We start from the raw sequence: 26,615 nt of genomic DNA, 5'->3' as shown, positions 1-26,615 counted from the left end.
TATATAGAATTCATTCCTGTGTCTTATCTCCATAATTTGAATTTCTGGTTCTCTTGCCAGGTTCTAGCTACTTTGCTTCCAACTCAGATTGACATACTAGAGTATTTTTCCTCAGGCTATACACAGATTTAATGTGAAGCCACAAAACAGCCGCTTATGTATCAGACTCATTGTGATTTATTTTCTCACTTGCACATTGATGAGTTCTCCTGTGGTGAATCAACCTAGTGTTTGATCATCCACCGTCATGACGTACGCTTACGTTAATTTTTCCTTTTTCCCCCCTTAACTGTGTTGTACCTTTTTAGTCACTTCGTAATGAGAGATAAGCTGCGAGGACAAAACAGGTTTGGAAAAGCAAAGAGTGACGGGATGATTAACTTTTGGAATGCAAATAGATAATAGGCCAATTCCTCCTGTTTGCAGAGTGCCCTTGACTGATAAGGGGGAATGGAAGATTGATTTAAAGGAGAATTGGATGCCCCTAATGTTTTTGCCATAGTTCATCTTAAGGGCAATTATGAACAATGGAGCCGTGATGTTGGGGTCTGAAGTGGAGATTAGAGGCGAGATTGCCAGGCAGCCACCATGGCGATTCATCACGATTGTTGTCATGATTTAAATGTTCTTTGCCGAAATGGCTTATAACGCGTGGGAGGGGGGTTGCTTTAATGCAGCAATAAATATTCAGTGTTTGGAGCACCGGTCAAACTAAATGTCATGACAATCCTCCATCTCGCTAATAGCCGGTGTAGACATCAGGTATGTGCGTGTCTGTTTGTGTGTCTGAGGCTGAGCGTAAACACCTCAGGAGGAGTTTCCAAACGGTGTGTAAAACCGCCTCATTTAGGGAAAAGGTCATTGTTTTTCTGTCAGGTATCTTCCTTTGTTGTATTTTAATGGTGTCTCTAAGCTATGGAAGTCAGCACAGAATATGCATATTATCCCATTAAATTCAGCTTTTTCTATATCAACCCGAGTGGTCATATTTCCATAAATGAAGCAACTCCCCAGGCGTTTTAAACCAAAGCTTTCTCTCCTTGTATGTAGGTGAAAAGCATGGCTTCATGAGGAGGTAAATAAGTTAAATGCATTTAGAATAATTTATGCCAGAATATATTTTTTATAGATAACCTTCAATGGGTTTTTCAACCAGAAATTTTCAGTCTCAGGTGCATTTTGTTTGCTGAGCGAAAATAGTGAGCGAATCAGATTAATCTTGCTTCAGACTGTCAGGGGTGTGTCATCCTGGATCAGTGTCTGCGCACCACATATAGCGTGTGTGGATCAGTGTGTAAGTTAATGTGTCTTTGTGTTCTCGTCTTCGTTTGCGTGTGTTTATCTGCGCCTCGCCTCAGTCCGTTCGAGCTGTGTTTTCTGGCCTTATCGACCTGCTGTAATTAGGGGCCCAGAGCTGTGGAGCAGGGAGGCGATCAGGAGACGCCATGTTCCGCCGAGCCTCTAATTGAAACGTTGAGCGTTGCCAGGTTCACCGTGCCCCCCCCCCCCCCGGGTCCTGCTGTCGTCTCGGCTCCACCTCCACGTCAGTGACAAACATTCAGAAGACCGAGTGCTAGTCACGAACGATAAGCAGGTAATTGCCTGTAGGCGCAGATGCGAATTAGGAGAAGCTGGTGCTCCAGCTTCGTTGGACATGCTGCTTGTTTGTGCCAGTGCTGGGGGAGTGTGACAGCTAAAAGTGATACACACAACCGAGGTGAGCTTGGAATCTCATTAGCTTTGTCTAATTTAAGCTCTGCTTTCAGACTTTGCCCTTAACGTCCGGTATCGGTTGTTAAAATCCTCATTTTGCAGAGTTGTATCTTTTTCTTGAAAATAGACGCAAATGATCAACAAATTCCTCCCGACGTCCTTTAGTGACGCAAAGTGCTCGATGAGGCAGCACGTAGAGCCACTCAGTAGCCTGCAGGGAGCTAAAGGCTGTGCCCAAATCTTGGCATCTGTCTGCTCAGCCTGGCACCGGCCTAAAGGAATGAGCTTGCTTTTCAAAGCCTGGCCCAGTCTTCCAACCAGTGTTCCTGCTGACATTTATCACCTCGAACCTTTAGTGTTATTGTTATGGCTGCAATAATTCTCGCCACCGCGGAATACTTAAGGCGCTCCAAATTGACCAACTGGAGGATTTTAATGTGACAGCTCGTCACATTATGGTGATGGCAGCGTGAAAGTAGGCGGCCCGCTGCAACATCATCTTTCCCTACCTGAAGAGCACGCGTCCCTGTCATCTGTCTGACGGGCATGTTGTCAGCTCCCTCCTGGACTGCCTATCTGCTGGCATTCATCCCTCTCTGGGTGGAAGGGAATTGGTCAGAGGCGACAATGTCAACCCCCTGCTGATTTTCCACGCTCACAGTATTGGCAGCCATTACATGTCTCCTCAGTGTTTAGTGCCCATCCCTGAAATACTGACTTTCATCATGACATTTGCTGTGCACACTCCAAACACCCAGCGGCAGCCTAGTTTCTATGGAGATGCTGTAGCTCAGTATGCAGCTTTGTGCAAAGAAAACACACACACAGATTAAAACAGACGAAGTGAGTGGGGGAAAATAATATTAATTCAGTAATTGTGTCACCATCTTGTTTATGTTTTTTCCTTTGTTAACTAGCGGCTGAAATTGAATCAAATGCTCAGCTAATGTGCGTCTCATTCTGGCAAATGAGCATGCAGCCCTAATTTCAGAGTGTTCCAGCAAATGAGCGTCCGACTTTGTTCGAACATCAAACACCACAGGAAGCTTGATTGGGGCTTTTGATTTGGCTATTGTTCTGCTGATATGAGAATGTGGTACATCGAGACTGGAATTGGCATTCCACGCAGGGCGCTAATTACCACAGAAAGTCGGTCCCACACACATCTTAAAGTGTTTTCATAATCTATTCATTCCCCAGGAATGCCGCAATTCATAGCCTGACGGAGCATGCATATAGACAAGTTGATTCTATGCCATAGAGTTTGTGTGTTTGATAATGAAACACACTCAAAAATAAATAGCCTGCTTAAGTAATCACCCTGACAAACTGTATCATTCATTTGCTTTGTACGACCAAGCAGATACACTAGTAGAGTGATTCTACAAGAAGTGGCAGTTACACAGGATGATTGAATCTTCTTTCTGCACCACTGTAGAAATTAGAAGTCCACACATTCCTTGGGTTCACACTCTGGAGTTTATTATCTCATTTCAGTGATCCTTAGGGTGCTGTCAATTGCCACTGAATTATATGTTCTACCCCTGCTTATATTAGTGAAATACAGGTTCTCCCCCTCTCAGTCATTTGCTTTCTTCTCAGCGATGATGAAGAAGAACAAAACTACACTCCTGGGTAACCTTTGGGTCTGAATTAATCTTAAAAAGCTGTTCAGTTACTTCTTATATCACACATTTATTACCAGTTGTCACTGACCCTTGAGTTGCTTCAGGCCAATAAGATATCAAAATTAACAGTAATTGTTAAACTTGAGTAATTCCGCTATGAGGAGAGAACACTTGCTTCTTAAAGTCATTGGCCTGTCAGACCTCAGGGCGTTCATTCAAATACCTTTCACTATTTTAAAGATTGTATTCTTTCATGTATAATTGTGACATATACACGAAGACATTTGGAGTCGACGGACAAACAGTGGGAAAGGAAATGCTCTGCCGCAAACAGGCATGAACATGGACAGTTTGTAGGCGGTGTACTGTGAACACGGGATGATTGCTTTGATCGTAGATGGGTGAACTGGTCTCATTTGCGCTCTCCATCCCCGTATCTGACGTCGACTGTGAAAGGGTGATTCTGAACTACAAAAAGCTGCTGCATGCTTATAAATACCAGGAAAAATACAATTGTAAGTAGAAGATAAATGTGGGACGCCCATAAAGTAAGAAAAAATAAAACTATTCTTTATATGTGAGGCAACCTGGATGGAAAAATACTATTGTCGGCCTAATTTCGTCTCTGGTCGTCTGCCTTGAGGTGAGGTTTTGTGGTGCTGAATGGACAGCTCCTGTAAAGTGCACTTTACAGTTTTGCTCTCACTGAGGTGGTTTTGACCTTTGTGTGGCACTCCCGTCTCTCTCTCTCTCTCTTTCACCACATGTGTGAGCACAGCGCCTCTCCCTGTTGTCCAATCACTCGGGCTGATCACATCGTTTGACTGAATCTTTAACGCTACTGCGTTGTGCAGTCATGTAGCTGTGCTATTGGTGTTGTTTGTTGTTGGCGCCTCTTGCACCTTTTTTGTTTTTGTTGTTCATAGTTTGCAGGCTTGAAACACTGCTTTACAGCCTAGTGTTAAGTTACCCTTTAAGGTTAAGTTTGGATGAACTTTATTTAAAGTGTCAACTTAGGGTTAAGGCTAGTTGGAAAATACCTTTTAAGGCTAAATTTAGGTTAAACAGATACATTTTCCCACATATACATCCCAATGGGAATATCTGCCCAATGTATTTGAAGTAGTCGGGAGAACCTGCAGTTTTACACAGTCGGACATAGTGAGGTTCTTCTTTAGTTTTTATGTTGTGGAGGTAACGTAAGACCATGTGTTCTCATGTTGTGGTAGGATTTGGATTGGGGGACGGACCTCAACAGGTGACCACATCTCAGAGCTTCTCTGATGTGTTTTTGTCAATAGAATTTAAATCAATTTCATCACACTGAAAAAGTGTATTCCTATGTCTTCTTTGTGGCAACATAATGCATTAGAGACTATTACTGCATTAAGACCATTGAACAGGAGCGTTCCCCTTGTGATCACACTGACTGGATGCACAAAAAGGCCATGCCAACGATTTTTAATGGAGCTTTAAAACATGTATTTTTACTTCTGGTTGTGCGGTTTGAGTGAGTGTTTGAAGTGTGACCAGAGCCTAGCTAGTGACAAGTTAGTGTGTGAAACTTCTCTAAGGAAAGGAGCAAGTAAGAGTGATGGCATGACAACAAACATCCAAGTGTGAGTCATAACTGTTTATGCCCAGACTTAATGAATATGTTCGGTTTCTGTGCCAGAGGGAACATGGAGCATGACGCTTTCGCAGCAGTAAGTCAGGGAAAGCCTGCCGTCTAAACCACAATGACAAAAACTCACCTTCCTGTTCATCAGTCTTTTTTTGCCCTGGCTCCACTCGCAGGGCTTCAAAGCTATCTGTGACAACCAGGTCCCAAACTTGATTTGAACATGAGAGAGATTGATAATAATATGACATGCAAACTGGCTTCTCGTGTTTTATTCCCTTTTCACATCCAGATATAAGATAAAAATAAATTGACGCAAAACTTCCACATGACTTCGTAGATATGCTCTCATTTATTCTCCGTGATGGTAGAAAGTTTTCTGTGCATAAAACATGTTGCATTTTTGTTGACAGCATGTGCATTTTTTGACATTTGCCCTTTTGGCACCACCCAACAATATAAATAAAGAAAAGTTATATTAAGAGAAACCTTATTCTTTACCTCTCCGTTTAATTATTGACTTTCTGGTGGCTTACAGTTCTATCAGACATCCCTCGGGGTTGAGGTTCCAGTATGCTTCAGCAAAAGCCACCCAAAAGCTCAACCACAGCCTGAGAAAGTTTCCTCTGTAAACCCCTCCTAACTCTCAGTCGCCTCTGCTGATCACACTGGGGATTAAGCCCACAGAGAACCTGTGCTACATTTTAATGGGGCTCTACTTATTTTTGTTGTGGTGCCTTTTATATTCAGAGTTGTTGAGAACCAAGCATTTTGTTATTGGTTTAGAAAGTATTGTGCAGGTTTTATGACCCCGAATTTTCCAAAACGCATTACACGGACATTCAATAACGGCAAATCAGTTATTTCTCATGTGCTTCCTACGTGTTTAAACATTTCATTCTAGCGCAGTGAAGGATTTTTTGCCGCTTCTCTGAAATGAAGCGATGCAATAAAAGCAATAGATGTTATAACCTTATCGTGCTTCCCAGCAGTATTAGAGCTCACGTTAACCCACGAATGTACCGAACCGTCGTATTCTCATTTGATGATAAGTCCCTGCAGAGCAGAAAGTCCGACTCTCTCTGTCCACCCCACATATCAGCACAGGGTCGCTGCTTTACTGCCGGGGGATTCTTATTGGACAATAATAGTGTCTGAGATACCCAGCAGGTGCCTGAATAAACCCTCTAATAGAGCAATTATTCTCAAACAAAAGGTCACCTCAGGCGTGACGACAGGCCCGGAAATCAATAAAGCTCCCAATTACGACCGAAGCACCGGGCCTATATTTGGTCTCCGGCCGCCAGCCATCCAGGAGAAGATCAGATTTCAAGGCAACCTCATTCCCTCAGTACGTCTTTGAGATTAAGTTACCAAATTTTATTTCAGGAGTCTTTGCTTCGCCCCCTTTAAAAATGCATAAGTGACTTGGGCCCTTGAAGTGGTCCCCCTCGATGGCAGACGCTCAGGGAGTCACGTGGCCTTTCTTTTCTTAGCTCACAAAAAAAATTATAATTCCTTGTCTTCAGTAGGAATATTTAAGCCTTTTAGTTACTCAGTTAAGCTTTATTTTGCAAGCGAGATCTGAGAACAAATATACACAAGATCACAACAACCGTCATACACACACGCTGCCACGCTAATTAATACAATTACAAATATTATTAGGAATATTAGCTTGTAAAGATTTAAAGTTTCTGTGTTGCAGCTCCTTCTAGTTGTAAGGTGCATAGTACTGGAAACCAGTCTTTCCCCAGTTCAGAGTTGGTATGAGGAACCTTTAAAGCCAACATATCCTGTGATCTGGTGTCATGGCTATTTTTAAATCTAAACTCAGCTAAAGATGTTAAATATCTCAGCAACTTGAGAAACAACTAAGACACAGGTATGCTGAAGCCTTCTGGACACCGTTGATGACCATCCAACCTTTTTCATGTAACTCACAGTGGTGAGTGCGATAGCAATCTCGTGCAATGAATCAAATGGCACTGTGGTAGACTTTGTCCAGTGGTTTAAGGGTAGTGGCAGCAGCATGAGCATCCAGGATATCTCCATAATCCAATGTAGACAGTAATTCATTTAGTGTTGAAACAAGAAACAAGCTCTGTTTCGCTCCAAGAATCCAATTTGAATGTTTAATTTATGAGCACTATGTTCAACATGAGTTTGGTAGGACATCCTGCTCTCTCACCAAATTCCTAAGTATTTGTAACAGTGTACTGTTGGTAGTGTAGTAGTGAGAGGTGTTACTAAAACTTAAAACCTGAAACATTCTTGTTGTTGTCAGAAGAGATCCTCAAGTTCATACTTGAAATCGATGTTGAAAGTGGATGATGGGCTCATTGATGGCCCACCATGGCACTCAAAAAACATTGTTTGCCTGCGTTTGAGGATGTTTTTCCAAAAGTGAACACGCATGAATGCTCTGAAACATAAAACAACATCAACTGTGTTCCTGGAACTAAATCTGCGCCCGCTGCCATTATGAGGAGCGTGACGACGCAACAGTCTCCCTCTTTATTACCTGTAATTTCACCGTGAGTGTTTTCTAAATACAGACAACATCGTGACGGTAAAACAGGGTGTATTATCTACACGGACCTGAGAGTGGACGAGAAAGATACATCTCCTTGGCTGCCTGAACTCATCACGGTGTGTGTGATCCTGAGCGGCTGGACGTAATGTTGCAGGGTCAACATTGATTTTGAGAGGATGGTTTGTGGGCTGGTTGGTTGAACAAGCGATTAGAGTTTAGTGCAAGCCTTTTCATTCGAGGTCGTGATCAAACGAAATTTTTACTGGACTAAATCAGAAGAAGTGCTGCACTTATTCCAAGATATGTTCCCTCTTTGTTCTTACTTCAGTGCAGGTTTTTTCTGCATGCTGTAAATTTGATGTTGTATACCCGACAGACTGTAGAACTTGTGAAACAGCCTTTCTCTAAACAACAATAATGCATTATTTAGTTTAAGGCACCTCTCTGTATCATTACCCACAAAATCAAGTTGTTATTTTAAATGTATGTTTTGCTTCAATCCCACCAAAATCCACATACCTTTAATTACGGCCGCTGTAAGTTTGAACAGTGCGATGGAGTTTGGCATAATTAGATGACAAATTGACAAAGCTTTACCCTCTAGTAATTGAAGTACACTATTGACTCCAGTGCAAGAGGCATTACGCATGAACAAAAACCTTGTTAACCATTTTTTTCATTGACATCAGCGTACGCATGAGTGCATACTATCCCCACTTGCACAATGTTATTGGATGTCAAGCGCAAAACTCCGTCTCAGACTCACTGTAGCTTTTCTCCTTTACCTGCTCCTGCCAGACACCTTCAATTCATGACCTACCTTACAATCCTCCTCTCACCTCCTGCTACTCTGTTTATTGTAGTAAAGGAGGAGAGGAGGGGGAGAGGAGGAGAGTCACACACCCCAAAACAATGACAAGCCACTCTTAGATATCTGGAACATTCTTGTGGCTGCACTTTAGTATTTGCCTCTTCAGTGTAGGAGAGCAAGAAATGGCTCTTCTTCATCCTGCCAGTGGCCTATATTTGAGACAGTGAGTGTAGCATATAAAGCAGAAAGTCATTGTCCTTCTGTATTTCATACTATAGTACACAAGATACTTGTTATTAGTGCATCACTCATCAACTCACGCTCATTCACAATTTTCAAGGCACTACTTGTGAGTTATGATTTTGTCCTCATACCTAAATGGAAAAATGATTTGTTTGTTTGTCTGTGCCTCCCAAAACAAACCACAGGAATGTTTCAAAGTAATATCGAAAAAATAAAAGATCTCCCGCCCCCGTGCTCTAAAAAGTTTAGGCATTTACAACCGCTTCGAGAAACCAACAATGACCGTTGGTCAAAAACAGGACGTGAACCGTTGCCTCTGTTGTGTGTAAAGATACCGTAGAACGATGTCACACTATCTCTGCCTGTGCTACAGAGACACAGTGTCCTTTTCACGACTGTAAGAGGTTACTGGTCAGGAAAATGCACATTTGTTTTGTTGAAAATGTGCTTTTTTGCGTTGAGAGTGGAGCTGGAGCCCGGAGGCAATTAACATAGCCTAGCATAAAGCTTAGCATAAAGACTAGTTGCAGGTAGTTAGCCTGTCCTTGCCCAAAGTTAAGAAATAAGCCTACCAACAACTCTGTTCAATGTTTACACTGACAGAACCTAAAAATGAAAGTTTGTGATATAACTATTACTGCATCTACTCCTTGGCTAACAACAGCCGGGTGCAGTGACTTCCTGGACTTTTGTTGTCAATGTTAACGTTTCGTTGTCGCTGAAGACACTCTCTACAGAAGCACCGGATGGAGCGATAAACTCGTCAAGAAATAGTCAAAGCCCTTTAAGACCGGGCCAGTGTTAATGCTAAGCTAGGCTAATCTCCTCCCAGCTCAAGCACTGTATGTACTGCACAGTAGTGAGAGTGGGATCAATGTCACTCTCAACGAGTTTCCCAAAATGTTGAACTGTTTATGTAAACGTTCAGACAAATTTCAAGTGAGAGTCTAATGTCTAAGGAGGCCCTCATACTGTGAGCTTACCTTTACTCATCGATGGACACATTATCCTTATTATAAAGAGATTGACCACCGGTTTTGTCTCTCTGTTCAGATTTGATGCACCCGCGGAGGCTAATGCACACATTTCTCTTCTCCTCGACACGCTCACGGGAGACACTCCATCGACCTTTCTTTCCACTGTAGCTTGACAGGAGAGCAAACTGCTCCCCGCTTGTCAGAGAAGAGAGCACTTTCTCTGGGCTATTTTCAGGTGGAGGCGGCAGCAAGGTAGAGGGTAAGGAGAGGAGGGAACAGGGAGGGAGGGAAGAGAGAAAGGACGGCAGGGAATGCATGTTTTTCTTTATTGAAAAATCAATTCTATTTTGGTACCGTTTCCATCTGATTCCTCGTGATACTGAATTTAAAAAAAATGCTGCATCAGACCTTTTAAAATACTCTGCTATGGGGTTATAAGTAATTTATTCATGTGTTTGTGTGACTTCAGTTTTGCAATACATGTTGTCTCGTGGCCAAGTATACTAATTATGCTTCAGTTGTGGCGGAGAACAAAATCAAAGTGAAGCTGAACTTGAGGTGAATGTGTGAATGTGTTACCTTGAGTGACTCGCACTGTCATCCATCTGCATCTGGTCAACCCTGCTGCCTCACTGACAATCCCCGAGCCTCTGCATCAGGGCTCGTTAGCTGTGGCCCACTAAGCATATCCGTAAGAGCCTGTTTTGGCGCACCTGAGAATTCGTTCAGGATCACCGACTGGTTCATTGGTGGCTGTTGTTTGAGAATCATCCTTATTTCAGTGCATTCTCCTTGCCAGTAATTGTCTGCTTGGCAACTGAAGTGCCTCGCTCGAATTGAAATGTCAAGCTTTGTATCCAGAAAGGCAACGTGAAGAGACTCTATGGAGGAGCTTTAAGCTGTATTGATGGGAGTGGTTGAGCTGTTAGAGCCCTGTGATTATTATGACTGCTTGTAATTATCAGTGGCATGATGGACTGGAGGATGGTGAGCATGCAACAAGCAAAATAAATTGTCTTTTGATTGTCTGTATATCTAGCACTATTTTTTGAACATGCTTCTGTCAACATATTTTGGAGATGTAAATCAGAATTTTGCATTCTGATTTTACTTTGGGAAGAAACTTTTCTACACATTATATGCCTCCTTTATCATTTATCTTTTAATATATACACCGTTTCCAATGCATGCCAACCTTCATATTATGGACGAGAAAAGCAGCTTGCGGCAAGGTGTGCAAGCATACAGTATAGTTTAAATGACGAATAGCTGAAACAGGTTAGTCAGCATAAATGGGTGTATAAGACTTAAGGTAGAGATAAGGTCAGTTTTCTGCACATTTTCTTTTTTCTTCTAAGTATGAATGCCTGATTTTTCAACAAAGAAATACTGTAACTGCCGTAACTTACAGCTAAGGTCACTTTTTCTTCTTTGCTACAAAATTCAAATAAAGATTACAAAATTCCAACCTTGTCTTTGTACACAAAAAGTCAGACCAGCCTCGTACTTTCATAACCTGGCTATTACTTGGACATTTTTTAGTCCTATAAAAGAAACGTGGCTTTTCAATGTGCAACAGCTGAATTTATTCAATTGGTATGTTGCACAACTTCAGCTGACCTGTTGCATAAACTATGAAGTGAAAACTTTTATGAGAATTGTTCTTGTTTCTTAATCACAGCCCGCCACTGAACACCAGTTTTAACCCTTATTTAACCACAGAAGAGAAGCCACTGCCCGTGGTACTCCGGCTCTTTAGCCAGGCTGTGATGCACATTCTGGCAGCTGCCCACTGCAGTTCTACAGACTGAGGCTGTTCTGCACTGAACAGTCTGCGGGAGTCTTCACAGGTTAAGTGCCTGGCCTCTCACTTTATTTCACTCATTTTTATTTGACTGTCTTCACCCAGTTTTTTTTTAAGCCAGTCTGAGGATTTAAGGCGTAACAAATTGTTAGTTATGATTAGACGTACACAGAGTGTTCATCTTAAAATGAGACTTAAGAGAGTACAGCCTGCTCTCTACAGCTGGCTCCGTCACGCTGTAGCAAAGTGTTCAACTATAATGATGCTTTGAGCTAAATGCTAATGACAACACGATGACAATGCTAACGTGGTGATGGTTAGTAGGTAATGTTCGCCATGTTAACCATATTAGTTTTAGTTTTATTTGCTAATTAGCTCTAAACACAAAAGCTGAGGCTGATGGGAATTTGACAAATTAGAACATTTCCTGATGATGGCACCAGATTATTAAGTGTGTGTATTTAGACGTATTTTGGCAAAGGCACGATGTTTGGAACATAGTGAGCACACAGACAGAGACGGAGAATTGCATTTTGCTGCAGGTGTGGTTTGAGAAGTTTCTGTAGACTTTTGTTTTTCCTCTGTGAAAACTTATCATGATTGCCATCCTTTCTAAGTGCTGTGAATCATAACTGACTACAGCCTGTGTTCTATGTGAAGAAGCAAACTTTGAACAGCGACCTTTCATGTCTACAGGGGGTGAATGTTTCATACTCACAATGGGGATATATTTGCAGTAAAACACAGGCTTTTCATTATTTGTGTAATGTTCCAGTAAGATCAAAGAAGGCTTATCAGGAAAAAAAGAAAAAAGCTTTGGAAGAATTTTGTATGTGGCAGAGAAAAGATACCTTTGTAGATTTAAAGTTATACTACACAACTTTTCGCCTTGTGGCAACTGTAAGTGTAGCTGTAGTCCTGCTCCTCTCCCCCAGTTGGTCAAGTTCATGCCCCGAAAACTTGATGAGCTGTCTGCCTCCAAACAGCATGTATCTTGAGACTGAGGGAACCAGCTTCTATAAAACCTCCACAGGCACTGAGGCAGCACACAGATCCTGCTTTTGTTACTGCCGTCCTCCACTGTCCACCATTTCCACCTTGTTGTTGTTCTGACTTGTTTGGTTGATACAAACGACCCGGGCAGTCGCTGACCATGCCTACAGCAAGTGGTGCCTATGAACATCCTTAATGTCAATGAAAATAGATCATGTGTGTTTTAGCAAAATACATGTTGTAGCTTTGAAAGTAGAAAGACAAGAAAACACAATGCCATCTCACAGATCCATGTACTTTTCACATTTTAAAGTTGTTATCCCTAAAGTCTTAGTTGAATTAAACCTAACGTTTAATTAGAAACCACAACAAGCCTGAAATGGACACAAACATGACCTGTTTACTCTGTAATGTGATAGACACCCTGTGGCAGCCATATTGAAGTTTGTCATGTCTCATCTCAACAGTAGCTACGAACAGTGGATATTGTTTGTGAACCCACAATGTCTCTTGTTATAAAAGAACTGAACTGACCCTGTATTGCTATTATTTCTACACTGCTAATTGTTCACTGGACTATTATGGCTCTCGCTCTGGTTGCTAGGCAATCGAGGATTCAAGTACAAAGCCTGTGTAGTTTTAAACAACAAACATGAAGGAATCTGCCATTTGTCACATTGCTGAAGGAAGAACTTGGATACCAAGGAGCTAATGAGTCAATGCAAAGCAGAGCGCAGTTCAGACATAATGTATATACAGAGAGCACTTTATATTATATGTGCAATCCTGATGTGTTGAGTGCAGAAGGCTGTAATTAAAGGTAAGAGTCTTGAATAAGGGCTCATGTAATATGCAGTTATGTGGTGAAGTGAATGTTGAGCACAAAAGCCGTATCCAACCATTATTAAATGAATGTAGTCGCTACAAAGCTGTTAAATTATCCAGTGCCCACTCTTACATGCAAAGCACGCTTTCCCGTTTTCAGCTGAATAGCATGAACAATTGGGTTGCAGCAGTAACAACAGGTGGCCAGATAGAGGGTAAGCGGTGGATTATTTTTGCACTTTTGACAGGGTTGCCATGGAAATGCAAAAAGAGGCCACACAAACAAAAGTAGATGGATGGATGGAAGTGTGTACACACTGCCATACCCGGGGAATTCATCCCAGATTTTGATATATTATTCTGAATGAGTTTTTTGGAGTCCTCTGGGCCTTTATGGGAGAACTCGCGGCGTGTATTTGAACATCCACTGGGCAGTCGCTGGGGTGCTGTAGTGTTAGTAATACATGAAAGTACCCATCAATGTCCTGCTTCTTCTATCTCACACAGAGCAGCAGTGACTGTGTTTGCAAGGGGAGTAGCTGCCCCAAGCAGTTGATGTTTTTCCATTGCAGGAGAGAGGTGAAACCAGGTGATTTCTTTTTACAAAAAGAAAAGACTGCTCTTAACTATTGGACATTTTTCATCGTGAGAGCACTTCAGCCAAACATTATGCCAACGATAAGAGGCTGGAAGTCTATTCTTTCCACATGAATGTTCATATTTTGTCGGCGAAAGCGATAAAAAAGCAGCAGGCCAGAATACATTAGCCTGGGTAAACATCAGCAAGAGCAGCAGCCTCTTTTTATTAGACCCCTGCGCCTGGAAGCAGTGGGTTGTGGGGCATTTCATTTCCAGGAAGCGAGTGCATCTGCCGGTGCATATTGTTTCCATGACGGCAATTTATTTTGCCGGAGTGGCACGACAAGTACGCGTTACGGAATGAAGGCTGATAGATAAGAACAGTAGGAAAGATACTTTTCAATTCTTAATGTTGCTAAGGGATGCAGCACACATTGGCGCTGCCACCTGGCCGCAGTGAATGCCAATCGCCGAGGGACATGCAGTCCTCTGCAGTGACGACTTTCTCTCTCTGCTTCCCTCTCTCTGGCTTTCTGTATTCTCATCAACTCTCCTCCTCTACTGTGGCTCAGATGACGTTCTAGTTAGTTAGCTGCTGGAAAGTTTCCATGCAGAACGCTTTACCGGCTGTTTGACCTTGTCGAGTAAGCCTGAGCCGCAAACAAGCATCTCATAAAACTCGAGTAACTTTCAGGGGTGTTGACTGATGTTTTAAGCACCAGTAGTGGCAGATAGAAGCATACAATATAACATGAAACTGTGATCTAGCTGGTTATTTGATTCCCCCCTCTCAGAAGCAAAGGCGAAAGGGATCTAACATTTTTTTTTTAAATAGCTACAAAACCTCTAAGGGAGGAAGGAGGTTGGGCGCACATAGTTTCTGTTTCTGGCTGTCAAGAAATTAAATTCTGACGAAGTAGAACGGAATTTGTTCAGATAATTCAAATGCAACCTACGTATAAGAAAATGTCCATATGAATCATTTTTGTCATACGGTCATATGGTTTTTGAAAGGCACTACTGTTGACCTGTGTACTCTCATTTGGAAATGGTTGTGTGGGATGTGCTGCCTCCTTCAGAGGCTGGTCATTTACTGTATGTCTCTAGTTCCCATTGGATAAGACTCAGCCATCTGGAGGTGTATGTATAGTACAAGTAGGCTGTGCTTTTATCACCCTGTGCTGAAACACACTGATTGAATGAAGTCACCTTGATTCCAGCAAGTCATTTAGTGTTGGCACGCTATTTGTCACATTTGGTTCTTTGTTACTTGAGCACCAACTCAGCTGATTAGGTAGCATCCGCACACCCTTTGTACAGCTCAGTTGAAGCTGGCAGAATCACCCACTAATTACATACAGAACAGGAAACTGTTCGTACATTCTGTGTCAATAGAAATTAACGAAAACTAACAAGGTAGCCAAACCAAACACAAAAAAGAGCAATAAGCTTGATTTGGCAGTTAGATTAACTCCACAGAGTGTTAACATGCACAAACAATGACCTCTTTTTTTTTATTAAACACATTCGCTGTAATTTATCACTTTAGAAAGCAAATCTTAAGACTATTGACTTCAGCTAGAGTTTGTCACTGACGATCCATACAGATCCAATTTCAGCCTGAGGTCTTGGACTTGCTAGTGCTTCACATCACACATATCTACACAAGGGTATGGCTTGTGTTATGCTGGAACGTTTCCCAGTGCTACCTTTGAATAGACATCTGTCACTAAGGCAACACTAGCGGACAACAGTCAGAAGGCTGACCACACACTTCATCATTTTCTACCTGCGCGACAGTCTAAGCAGTCATTTATCTTTGGCCTGTACTTGTAGTGCTGCTGAAATTAAGAGATGCAGGTAAATCTTTGATTCAGCGGAGCCACGGTGACATTTGTGGGCACATTTGCCTCCCTTGACAGATGTGTAGACACACACTGCCACAGGAAAAGTGATGAAATGAGGAGAAACTCTGTATTCTGTATTGTTCTTGTTTTCTAAAGAAGGCTTATGAGTTAAGACTGACAAAGTAGAGAAAAAAGACATTTGCCGTCATGCATTATACATGAGAGCCTGGCAGGAAACACTTTTCCCTCATGCGCGTGCCTCATCGCTTGTTTAGCCATGTCATAACGCATGTTCACCCAGCAGGAGAGCAACAGCTATAGGGGACGCTCACCAATAAGAACCCAAACCCTGTTTCCATAGTGACGAGGGAAACTAATACAGAATAGATGTGATTAATTGCCTCTACAGAATGTGAACTTGCATGAAAATGGACAAGTGCACATATTATCGGTTATGGGATTGACGATGAGCTCCAGGGTTTTTTTTTTTTGGTTGTGTTGAATCAGATTCCAGTTCAGGCTTTTCATCACATGCATCATCATGTGGAAGTGCAACTGCATCACAGGAAACACGCCTATAGGTTTATTTCCTCGATGTTACAGCAGCTCTGCGCCATACGGCACACACTGACTCATCCTCTGGCCGTGGGTATTATATGGTATTTTACAGAGATGTGATTTAGTGCAAACTCTGCAGAGAAAGGTCAGCTGGCGGTGGCGCCCCCCCAGCGTCTCTCTAATGGACTGGAAGAGATTCACTCGCAAATCAAACAAACCAGGTGGAAGAAGCTCAAGAACATCGCGCACACGGACACAGTGGCCAGTCGGAAATTAGTTCTCCTGCCTTGAGTAACAAACAAGACAGGTTGTTTATGTACGGCCCTCCCGCTGCGCGCCGCTGTACGACAACAACAAGCGGGTTTGGATGCAATCACACGACTTTGATGTTCTTTGACCCGTGAAGCGCAGAGCTGGAAGAGGTGCTAGATTTTTGGAATCATTTATTCAAAGACTAAAAGTCTGATCGAGAAGGGCGTGAGAGAAAATCAATCTGTGCTTAAAACCCCTTAAACAATAGGAGAGGATGTGATTTGAGATTAATCTGCTCCATGTTTTTGCAAAAATGAAGTCCGTTTGAGGAGGATGAAAGAAGCAGAGATTCCAAATCCCTCTATTTGAGGATTAGAATCACATCTCTGCGCTGTAAAAATGGGCTCAAACGACACCTTTACTGTGGAGAAGTCGAGCACCGTGTGGAAGGGAGGTCAATGCAGCAGTTAAAACTAGTATCATGAAATATATTCATGTAATAATTCAGCCCAAACATTAAACTGATACTGAAGCATTTATATGTGTCATGACAAGAAAAGAGAGAGACAAATTTTTCTTCATTTTTCACACAAATTCTTCGTGCTGCTACTTTGGCTTGATTTTAATCTTCATTTAGGATTGCTTGGTGAGGTGAGGCTTTGCATCAGTATTTACTTATTTATTCAGGTGTTCTTTTTTGTCAGTTTTAGTTTAAATTGCATCCTTTTTGGTCGTGCTCATCCAATGTGTATGCATTGCTTGTCAAATTACAAAGCCTTATTATTTTGCACAATCACACGTTGCCTTTTCACAACACTGTTAGTATGTTTCTGTTCCAGTTATACTGTGTCTGTCTAATCTGAACTGATCTATCTGTTGTTGCAGTTTCCTTAGTTGATTGAAATCACAAACAGTCTTGAATAACTTAATGCGTCTTTAATTTCTAATGTTTCTGGCGACCCTCATGTCACATCATTGAGCCTCTAGCTGCTTTCTCATTTGAAGTCTTTCAGGATGAAAGTGTTAAGTAAATGTTTAATGATAAATGTGTCCCAGCAGTGGCTCTTATCAACTTCTGTTTCTGCTCAGACAACATCAGACCTGTCATGCTGAGAGACGTCGCTGTAATTATTTTATGATTTGCATCTGTTGTTGGAGAGTATGTACCCGACCCGAGGTTACAGGTTTGATCCACTTCAGTAGCAAACTTGTTTCTGTTAACAGCATTTGCCATCTTGTGTCTGTCAAAGTGTCAGCCAGCGAGCCGCTGAACCCCTGGCTGCTTGTCTCAGTCTCTCTGGATAACTGCACGCATTAAAAGCTGACTGACTCATTACGTTCTGCTGTGTGTGTGTTTGTTTCTAGCAGACAAATACACCGTTCTTTGCTGCAGTCTGTTGTCATTCCCTCTCTGCCTCCCCGTGATGTTTTCAGGCTTTGGGACCCCAGTTGTCCCCTTTCCCCTACGTCTCCAATAGTACTGTGCTGTCAGTGGATTATGATGCATGCCTAATGACATTGTGGTATTTTTGGTAACACTATTAACTTTCTGTATTGTATAATTAAAGCGATGGAAATATGCATGACAGTACACACAAGCGATTGCACGCTAGATAACAGATACCCTGCATGCTGTAGCTTTAACGTATTCATTGAGAATCGGAATTAATGACCTGTACCAGCACTAATGCTTGAGCCCAAAGGCGTTATGACTTCATCCTCAGGGAGAACGCATGTAGCCTAAACTCGCACAAGACATTTTAGTTTGAGCTATTAAAGCGGCGATGGAAGATGGGCCAAGCCTTCATTTCCAGTTTATCTCCCCATAAAGGTAGCTCAAATGGAGCAGTTCCTCACTCTATCGGCCGCTCTCATGGCCTGCTCCTTGCCTACATTTCCTTTTTCTTTTTTCATCTTCAAACTTGACTTTATTTTCCTTTGTTTTTGCAATCATGTCGATTGATTTAGATTTAAGCGTAGATACAAACAGACAACACACAGAAAAGTCTTGTATTTACTCTGTCTCATGCTTTAGGTACTGGATGCTCTATTGCCGTATTTAGGATGAGCTTTGAGAATCTGAAGTGTTTTTACCCAATGAATAATTCAGGTGCATAAACTGGAAGCGTGTAAGATGTATAATCTGGGGCCAGAGTTTAATAGATCAAGAGCAGGATCTTAAAGTCATTGCTGTAATGAACAGGTAGGCAGTGGAGACGTTTGAGAACCAGTGAAATGATGAATTTTTAGGTGCTAGTTTGATACGGTCATCTGAGTTGCCTTCAGTTATTAAAGTTCCCTCACAGCGATAAGCTTAACCAGCAGCTGTGAGTGGTGCCTGGCCTTCGCCTCTCGGGCTGTTGGTGGAGGTTGTGGGGGTTGTATGCAGCACACTCGCGGCTGAAAAAAAGTACTTCCACCTTAGCTACAGGTTTGCCAGCTAAAACTAAATATTTAATCTGTATTTTTGCTTTATATTATGTAGTCAATATTCTCATAAAACGACACTGGAATCGAACACTAATGTGATGAATGTGATAATGTGATAAAGGACAACAAGGGAAAGCGTTTATTTTGTGCTACTTTCCATATTCTGGAAAGCACCTTGCTAGTCAAGATGTGGACGGCTGCGTTTTGAATGAGCTGAAGCTTCTATGTTGCAGTAATAGCCTGCAGGACAAGTGTTTCCCAATCTCACAGGGATTGAAATCATCAATTTTTTTTTTATATTCCTGAGATGATGGATGGCTGCTTCGGTGATAGTGTTGATCTATGAAAATCAAAAACTTGATCAGCATTGTTTGTTCCTGTCTGTTGCTTCTAGCACTCAGAGCTGAAATGTCTCTATGTGCTCAAAACTCTGGAAAAGGGCTAATTAATTTTTGTACTTGTTTACTTAGATCCAGTGTCATGTTAAACACTCTGGAGGCAGAGTCAGCACTGATGATTCCTGTGCATGCTCTGCAGATTTAAACATGACAGTCACTGAGGACAAGGAAACACCAGGATCTTGTTTTTATTCGAGTTTGGACCTGGATCCCATACTTTTTTTCCTCTCTCTCTGTCATGTTGCCGTCACGCTTCAAGCCTTCCTGTCAGTGAATTTTCCTGCACCCTCTCAATGTTATTTATTTACTGTTCCTGCAAGCGCTGATGTCTGTCTCCTCTCTGCTCATTTTATACCTCATCTCTCCTCTGCCATATTCACGTGTAATCACCCGCCATTACTTCCGCACATAAGGTCTAGCTAATTAGTCCAATCATTATTATAATTACAGATCAGAGAGGCATGATCAGGAAGGTTAGGCAAGGTTTTCAGCCTGTGTCTGCACCCTTACCCAGACTGAGTAAGTGCTTACCATATTTCCCTCCAAGCCCGGAATAAAAAAGAGGTGACATAATTTCTTATTGAGGTTTCTGTCCTTGCTCTTTTTGCCTGAATTGTTTGGGGTCCAGTTATTAGTGTGCTTCAACCCAGCAAGGTATGGATCCTCACAAGAATGCAGCTCATTCGCTCTCTGAGAGGGAGCTCCAGAGCAGCTTTTTTTGGATAGTTTCCAGCGCCAATATGTTCCCACAGAGATGCTGATCTATGTGGAAATGCTATTTGACATTGACTCTTTAGTCATAGTAACAAGTGCAATAGATCTTTCAGCATGCTGGATGTTACTGTTGCAGAATGTAGAGAGAAAATAAGGGAAGCAATTGCAGCTGCTGCAGACTTGCAGCATCTGTACAGTGTGTGTGAGAGTGTGTATACGCTGGCTGGCTCTACAGTAGTGGAGCTCAGACCTCCATTACAGAAAAATGTCCTATCTTAACTTAAGTTTCAAAGATAGGAAAAATCCTATCTTCCTATTACAGAAGCAATTCCTAAACTCATGGCTGCGTCCTATCTCAGACCTCCTATCTTATCTTGACTTAAGAAATCCCAACTAGAACTGTAAACTCGATTCTTCAATCTGCACTCGTCCTGTCCTGCCTGTGTCTGTGTTTAGAATTAGAATGTAATATCAATGGCTGTCTCACTTCACTCGTCACTGGCTAGCTTGCTGGACAAGAAAAGACAGACGTTTTGTTGGTAGCTTCGATGTGTTGGACGTATTAATCATGTCGGTGGAGGAGAGGAAACCCCACTACTGGCAGAGCCCCATGCCTCCTTGTAGGCCTCTCCAGAGCCGGACGTAGCACATCCATCAAATTCAAAATTAATTGTCTTGGCAGTCGATATATACCCATTAATACATGGTCCAGGAAAGCGTCATCATACAGGTTGAGTAGCCTTCCAGTCATAATATTTTGGTGTTCATGTTGTTCCTGTTATGGCGTTTTCTATCTTAATCCCTATCCTCTCGGGGTCAGAATTAGGGGCCACTAGGGTAGGAACTGAACTTCGAGGTCAGCGTTAGGTTAGTAGTAAATCTCAGTGAGGTCTGTGGTGTTTCGGAAAGACAGGAGCCATTCAGATAGAGAGAGCTGCGTTGCTGTAGCAACCAAGGACAGAGGCAGTGGCCGCCTGAACTCCCTAGACACCAGCAGGAAGCCGAAGAGGTACATTTGTGCTGACAGAGTTCATGTGTGTCTCCAGGTCAGAATGTGCAGACATATTCTGAACTTCTACGGGTGAACATGTGAAGGACTAACGCTTATTTAGACTAAATCTGCGTCTGTTGTTAGTGCATAGAGTCTGACCATTTCTGGGCATGTGATGTTTGTAGCATGTTCATTGAGGGTTTAAAGTCTGACCACAGGGGACCTGGTCTTCAGGATTGAGGAGGCATCATGCAGTAACCACTGTGTTGATAATCTCTCCATTGTCCTCGGCTTTGATAGATTCTTCCCAGCGTAAGACATCAAGGCTCCTGACCACTTGCTTCACTGATGAGTTGACCATTGATCTCTCCAGATTTCCATAACAGCTCCCTCATCTTCATTGTCTTTGCCATACAGACCTAACAACAGTGGTGCTGCCATTTTTGGCAGTTATTTTGAATTTAGGACAGGGTCTATGCCATCCAAATCTAGGACTCCTAACTTGGGAAACTTGGGAGGTAATCCTAAATGTCATCCTAAACTGAGATACGACAGGATTTCAGACTTAGGAAGGTTCTATAATGAGGCCCTTGAGCATTTTCTGTCATGGGACAGTCCACTAAACTAAACTACCTGTTCCAAGGTGTTTTTGCGCCATGCTGAAGCCCATCCAGCAAGAGATCTACAGTGTGAATTTCTGAATACACACACACACACACACTCGTTGTTATTGTTAAATTTAAGACGCTGTGATGGAATCATGCCCATCTTTAGATTGCGTTATCTACAGTGCAGAGCCATTTGCATAGAACACATAATAAACAGTCATTGCTCAGCATTGCGTGAGGATTTCTGCCTCCTCTTTTATTGTGCATTACACTGATTGAGCTTCCTGTCGTGCTCGCTTTGCATCCCATTATTGCATGTAAGTAGTTTCCCTCTATAGAGCAGTTTTCCTCCAATTTTCTCACCATTTTCCAAACTGTAAATCCCACTTAGTCACATACTGTATCAAGCACAACAATCAGCAGTGGGCTTCATGCCGCCCTGACATAAAACCTCCGGTAGGATTTTCAGTTCTGCAGAAGAAAATGGAGATTGTTCCAGAGAGATGGCTCTGCACAGAATTAGAGAAAATAAATCACATTGTAGACTGTTTGCTCATCACCCACAACACTGCGTTTTATCAGTTGATCTCTAAAATAATCCCCGCTCAAGAGACAGCAACTGAGTGGGCATGTTTGTTGTTTATGTTCATTGTTCTGTTCATCGGTCCTGATCACAGTTGTCATATTAGAGACTCCGCTGCCTGAAATTACCTTTTGTTGTTGTTCAGCTTTCGCCTTTTGTTTTATTTTTCCATGAGTTGATGGTTCTCTGAAAAATGTGTGAGTGGTATCTGTCTATACACATGATTATTGACTATTTTGTTTTGTGGGCATAGTTAGTAGTTATTTCAAGGAGTTTGGGCATCCGAGTGTTCAGGAAGTCCCATTGAAAACAAGCCGGTGTGCATAAAAACTACAGGAAAGAAGTCAACTCCCAAGAAGCACTTTTATTAAGGAACATCCAATCGCTGAGCTTATAATTTTATAGTATTTCCTGCTAATAGCTTTGTTGAAACCATATATCACATTTAGCAGTAATAAGTCAGTTCACTTTCAGGTTTTTCCCCAGTTTTTCTGAATTTTCTATAGCTCTGATTTTCACCTCTAACCGACTGTTTGTCCAAAGCAGCATATGCTCATCATGGGTGTCATGATATTTAGAGCCATACCAAACTGACTGAATCTCTGAAACAAAGTTGAAATAATTAAAATCGACATACATAACATAAAAAGCACTGTATCATTAAATTATCCCTTAAACTGCTGTGTTTCTATGTTGAAGAAAATTGAGGATATTATTAAAAGAGGAAAATTACAGTAGTGAAATAACTTCTGTAACATGTTTACCCTCACCAGTCTCTGTCATAAGCTTTGTGAATCCTTCTTACTGGGAGCCAATCACCTGTCATCTGCACTCCTTAGCTCACAAACTAAACAGACACATTACATCTTCTTGTTGTTTCTGCGGGAGATGTCGTGCCGTGTGGCTGTCACGGCTCTGCAATATGGCCATACAGCTAACTTAACTGGTTGCTGTTTTAATGAATGTGGGAAATGGACAGTCTGGTAAATAGCCCCGATTCCTCTTATCTGCAGGCTAATGATATCTTGGGCTCCTTTCAATTAAGGTGGGAACAAGGCCAGTGAAGGGTTTGCTTCGTAGCTCAGCCATTCAGCGTCATTAAAGCCTTAGTGTGTATTCATTAACGCCTCGGCCACAGGTCCCCGAAGCACGTGCTCTGCTTCGCTCTTTTTATCCTCTATAAACTAATTAAGAACTTATTAATCCTCCGCTAACAGTTTGGGCTTTGGATCCTTTCTGCGGTGTCCCTCATGGTTGTGGTTTTGGCGCTGGTTTATCTGTTCACTAGCCAGACCAATCAGGGCTGAGTGAGGTGGATAACTTGGGGATGCTTTGTCTTAAAAGTCACACATTGAGCCGTGGGGCTTTTTTTTTTTTTTCTCTCTCTGGTTGCTTTATTTGCTCAGGACCTCAGTTATGTCACCATCATGCTTCAGCTGACACAGTAGAGGTGTACACATAACCCCAATGTTAACAATGGCTCTAATGCGTTAGGGAAAGTGAGTTGCTCCTCCCCACAGAGCTTTTTAGCCTCTTTTATCACAACATTTTGGTCGATACCTGCTCTGATTAGCCGACTGTACTCTACCCGCCCAGCACTTAATGGCAGACAGACAAAAGTTGCAACTAGCTGGTGAAGAAATGTGAACATCCAGCAGCTAAAGACCTGGAGATTTCCCTCAGGACTCAGTGGAGACTGATACAGCTAAAGAATTAAAAGTAGAGTGAATATTGGACTTACATTTTTCAGGTGACCAGAAGCACAACTCGAATAGGCAATTGTTTGCTAACAAGTCGCTAACAACTTCTTCAGGTGAGAGGCTTAAAAACAGCTAGCTACACTTGTCTTTTCTCTCTTTTGAATAATTTCTGTAATATTAATTACTTAATTTCAGTCTTCAACTAATATATGAAGCGAGATGCAGAACTTTACCAGTAAATTTTGCTGTTGAATAGCTTTAAAATAAAGAATCGCTGAGTACGTCTTGCTCCAAACAGGAAGTCTGGAGGACATCCAGAGACATCCATAGCTGCTGACTGGATTGTCTTGAATTGTTACCGTGATATATTGTGAAAATTTTGTGCCCATTTCATTTCTCGCTGAACCCAGCCACCTGCTGCACATCACCACGTGTCAAATGCATTGTCCCTGCACATTATTTGATTTGGGCCTGAACAAGAAGCTGCTCTCCCCCATATTGTTCTCATTTTATATCCTGCGGCGATACTCTGTCTAGTGCCATATTCAGTTTTAAAATTAAATCTTCACTTATAACAATATTAAACTTCAATACGTTCATTTGTTTCATTTGTCGGTCAGACAAAAAAAAAAAAAAATCACCTCAAGGTTGCTCATAACTCAGACTCGTTTTCCCAACCCCAGAGCTTCTCTCAGCTGTTGCCAAGCTGTTGTCAAGCATGCAATTCACCAACGTGTCGTGGGCTCCATTTTTATCTGTCACATTCGTTTGCGGGTGATAGCCGCTGATGCTCGGCTCATTAGGAATTCTCCCCCTCCTCCTCCTGCTGCCGCCGCTGTCGGCGTGTCTCCTTGAGAGCCGAGAGGCTGCGACTCTGACTCACGTTCGTCCTTGACTGACACCCCCATCGTTCCTTTTCATGAGTTTGCCATTTCTACTACCTCTGATTCCTTTTCTTTTCCTCACGTAGGTGTTTCTTGTATCTCTCTTTTGCTTCTTTCTCACGTCCCACATATTGTTCTTTTCAATTTTTCTTTCATTTTTGTCCTAATCCTTTCTTCGTGAAGCGCACTCTGATTGGCTCCCACGATAGTCTTTTTACTGTCTGACCGTGGCTTTTCTCCTCCTCTCTGTCTCTCTCTCTGCAGGAGCTGGTGGGCAGTAACCCTCCGCAGAGGAACTGGAAGGGAATAGCGATCGCCCTTCTTGTCATTCTGGTCATCTGCTCGCTGATCGTCACCTCCGTCATCCTGTTGACACCAGGTACACGGCGCAGGACGCGGGGGGGAGGGGGGGGGGGCACGACACCCTACACCACACATTGCTCTGTTTACACGGCTATTATTATGCACAGACATGCCCATTAGGATTCACAATCAATCTCGCCACGAACAACACAAAGACTAACGTGTGTACATCAGTGTCTCTGTCCTTGTGTGTGGTCCACGCTCTCGTGCAGTATTTGCTTTGTCACCCACTGTAATGTCACAGTTAACTTCCACATGGGCACGCTCTCTTGATGTAACCGCCACGCTTAGTGAAGGTCAGTAAACCTCATTGAAGTCAGCTTGCACAACATTGCTTCCTTCATAAAAGAAGCCACTATCTGTCTCCGTCACTTAGTGCTTCTTTACCCTGTGTGTACACACACACACACACACACACACATTTTGGACTTTCTCCTTAGTCATTTTAAGGCATCTGAGTTTCATTTCCGAGTGACCTTCAGGTTTTCTGTTTGCAGATTTACATGAAAGTTTAATCAATAGGCCATCTGTTTATATTCAGACACCTTAAGCTCCTTTATATGGTTTTATGCGCTGCCAGAGCCAAATCAGTCAACACAACTGCCAATGTGTGTGCACTATAATGCAGTTACGAAGACAGTAATCACTGTGCCCTTGTTTATGATTTTCTGTTGCCGAAAATTGCCGGTAATGTTTCCTAAGATGGCGGGGGCGTGGTGGCAAAGACATCCGATGTTGTGTTTTTCTACATAATCCTCAGAGATCTAGGCAGGTGTCAGAGCAAAAATATCGCCGGCGTAGACGTTAGCGCAGCAGCAGGTGTCAAAGCAGCGAGGCCTAAAACACCTCCTGGCTGTGACCTGTTCCTGTCCCGCGGCGTTTGTTATGGACTCGGATGAACCGGAGCTGTTTAATGTGCCACTTCCAAACAAGGCGGGCCAGCGGGAGTCGGGCAGAAAGTGGAGGCCGGGCAGGTGGCGTCTCCAGCTTGTGCCTCGTCCTAATCCGTCCGCTCCCTGCGTCGACCCTGTGTGCTCAAGCAGAACCGCTGTTCCGCTCCAAGTCTCGACACATGCCGGGTTCTTGCAGAAACTGTGAGACCTCCAGCTGACCAGCGCATTACATGGGCTGTTATTAGAGGATATTTGGTATTTTAGGGGCTTTGGGGATATTAAAATATGCTCTGGCCTCATCAGATGCAGTTTTGAAAGCTGGTGTGGATTAATTAGGTATCCTGACCAACTGGGATGAGCCTTCAGGATGCTGCAGCGCCATGAATCATTCCTCAAGGACAGTGTTTGTTGGTGCAAAGACAGTTTGATCCTTCTTGGGGTTATCGTATTTTGGATGAAACAGTTAATTGAATCCCTGGATTCTACGGAGTCAAATATGTTTCTGTACTTATGAAGTTAAAGGAAAGGGTTGCCCTTAAAGTAGGGCTGGGCGATACATTGAATATATATATATATATATATATGTACTTTTTATTTCTCTTCTGTGGCAGCAAACACAACAAACAGCCTTTCAGTAACTATTATGCTGCAACATGAGCTCATT

General features: G+C 42.5%; 1 protein-coding gene across 3 annotated transcripts in view; it reads left to right on the top strand.

The window, feature by feature from the left end:
• LOC139304352 (A-type potassium channel modulatory protein DPP6-like) overlaps nt 1–26,615 on the top strand; it is a 174,819-nt gene that overhangs the window by 101,106 nt on the left and 47,098 nt on the right. For all 3 annotated transcript variants that reach the window (XM_070928280.1, XM_070928279.1, XM_070928278.1), the window contains exon 2: nt 24,960–25,074. In XM_070928280.1, coding sequence (XP_070784381.1) covers nt 24,960–25,074 — 115 coding nt within the window. The remainder of the gene's footprint in view (nt 1–24,959; nt 25,075–26,615) is intronic.

Source organism: Enoplosus armatus, chromosome 21, assembly GCF_043641665.1.
Source record: "Enoplosus armatus isolate fEnoArm2 chromosome 21, fEnoArm2.hap1, whole genome shotgun sequence".
Taxonomy (NCBI): domain Eukaryota; kingdom Metazoa; phylum Chordata; class Actinopteri; order Centrarchiformes; family Enoplosidae; genus Enoplosus; species Enoplosus armatus.
The sequence above is the reverse complement of the archived record's forward strand: the minus strand, read 5'-3'. Positions and strand labels throughout refer to the sequence as shown.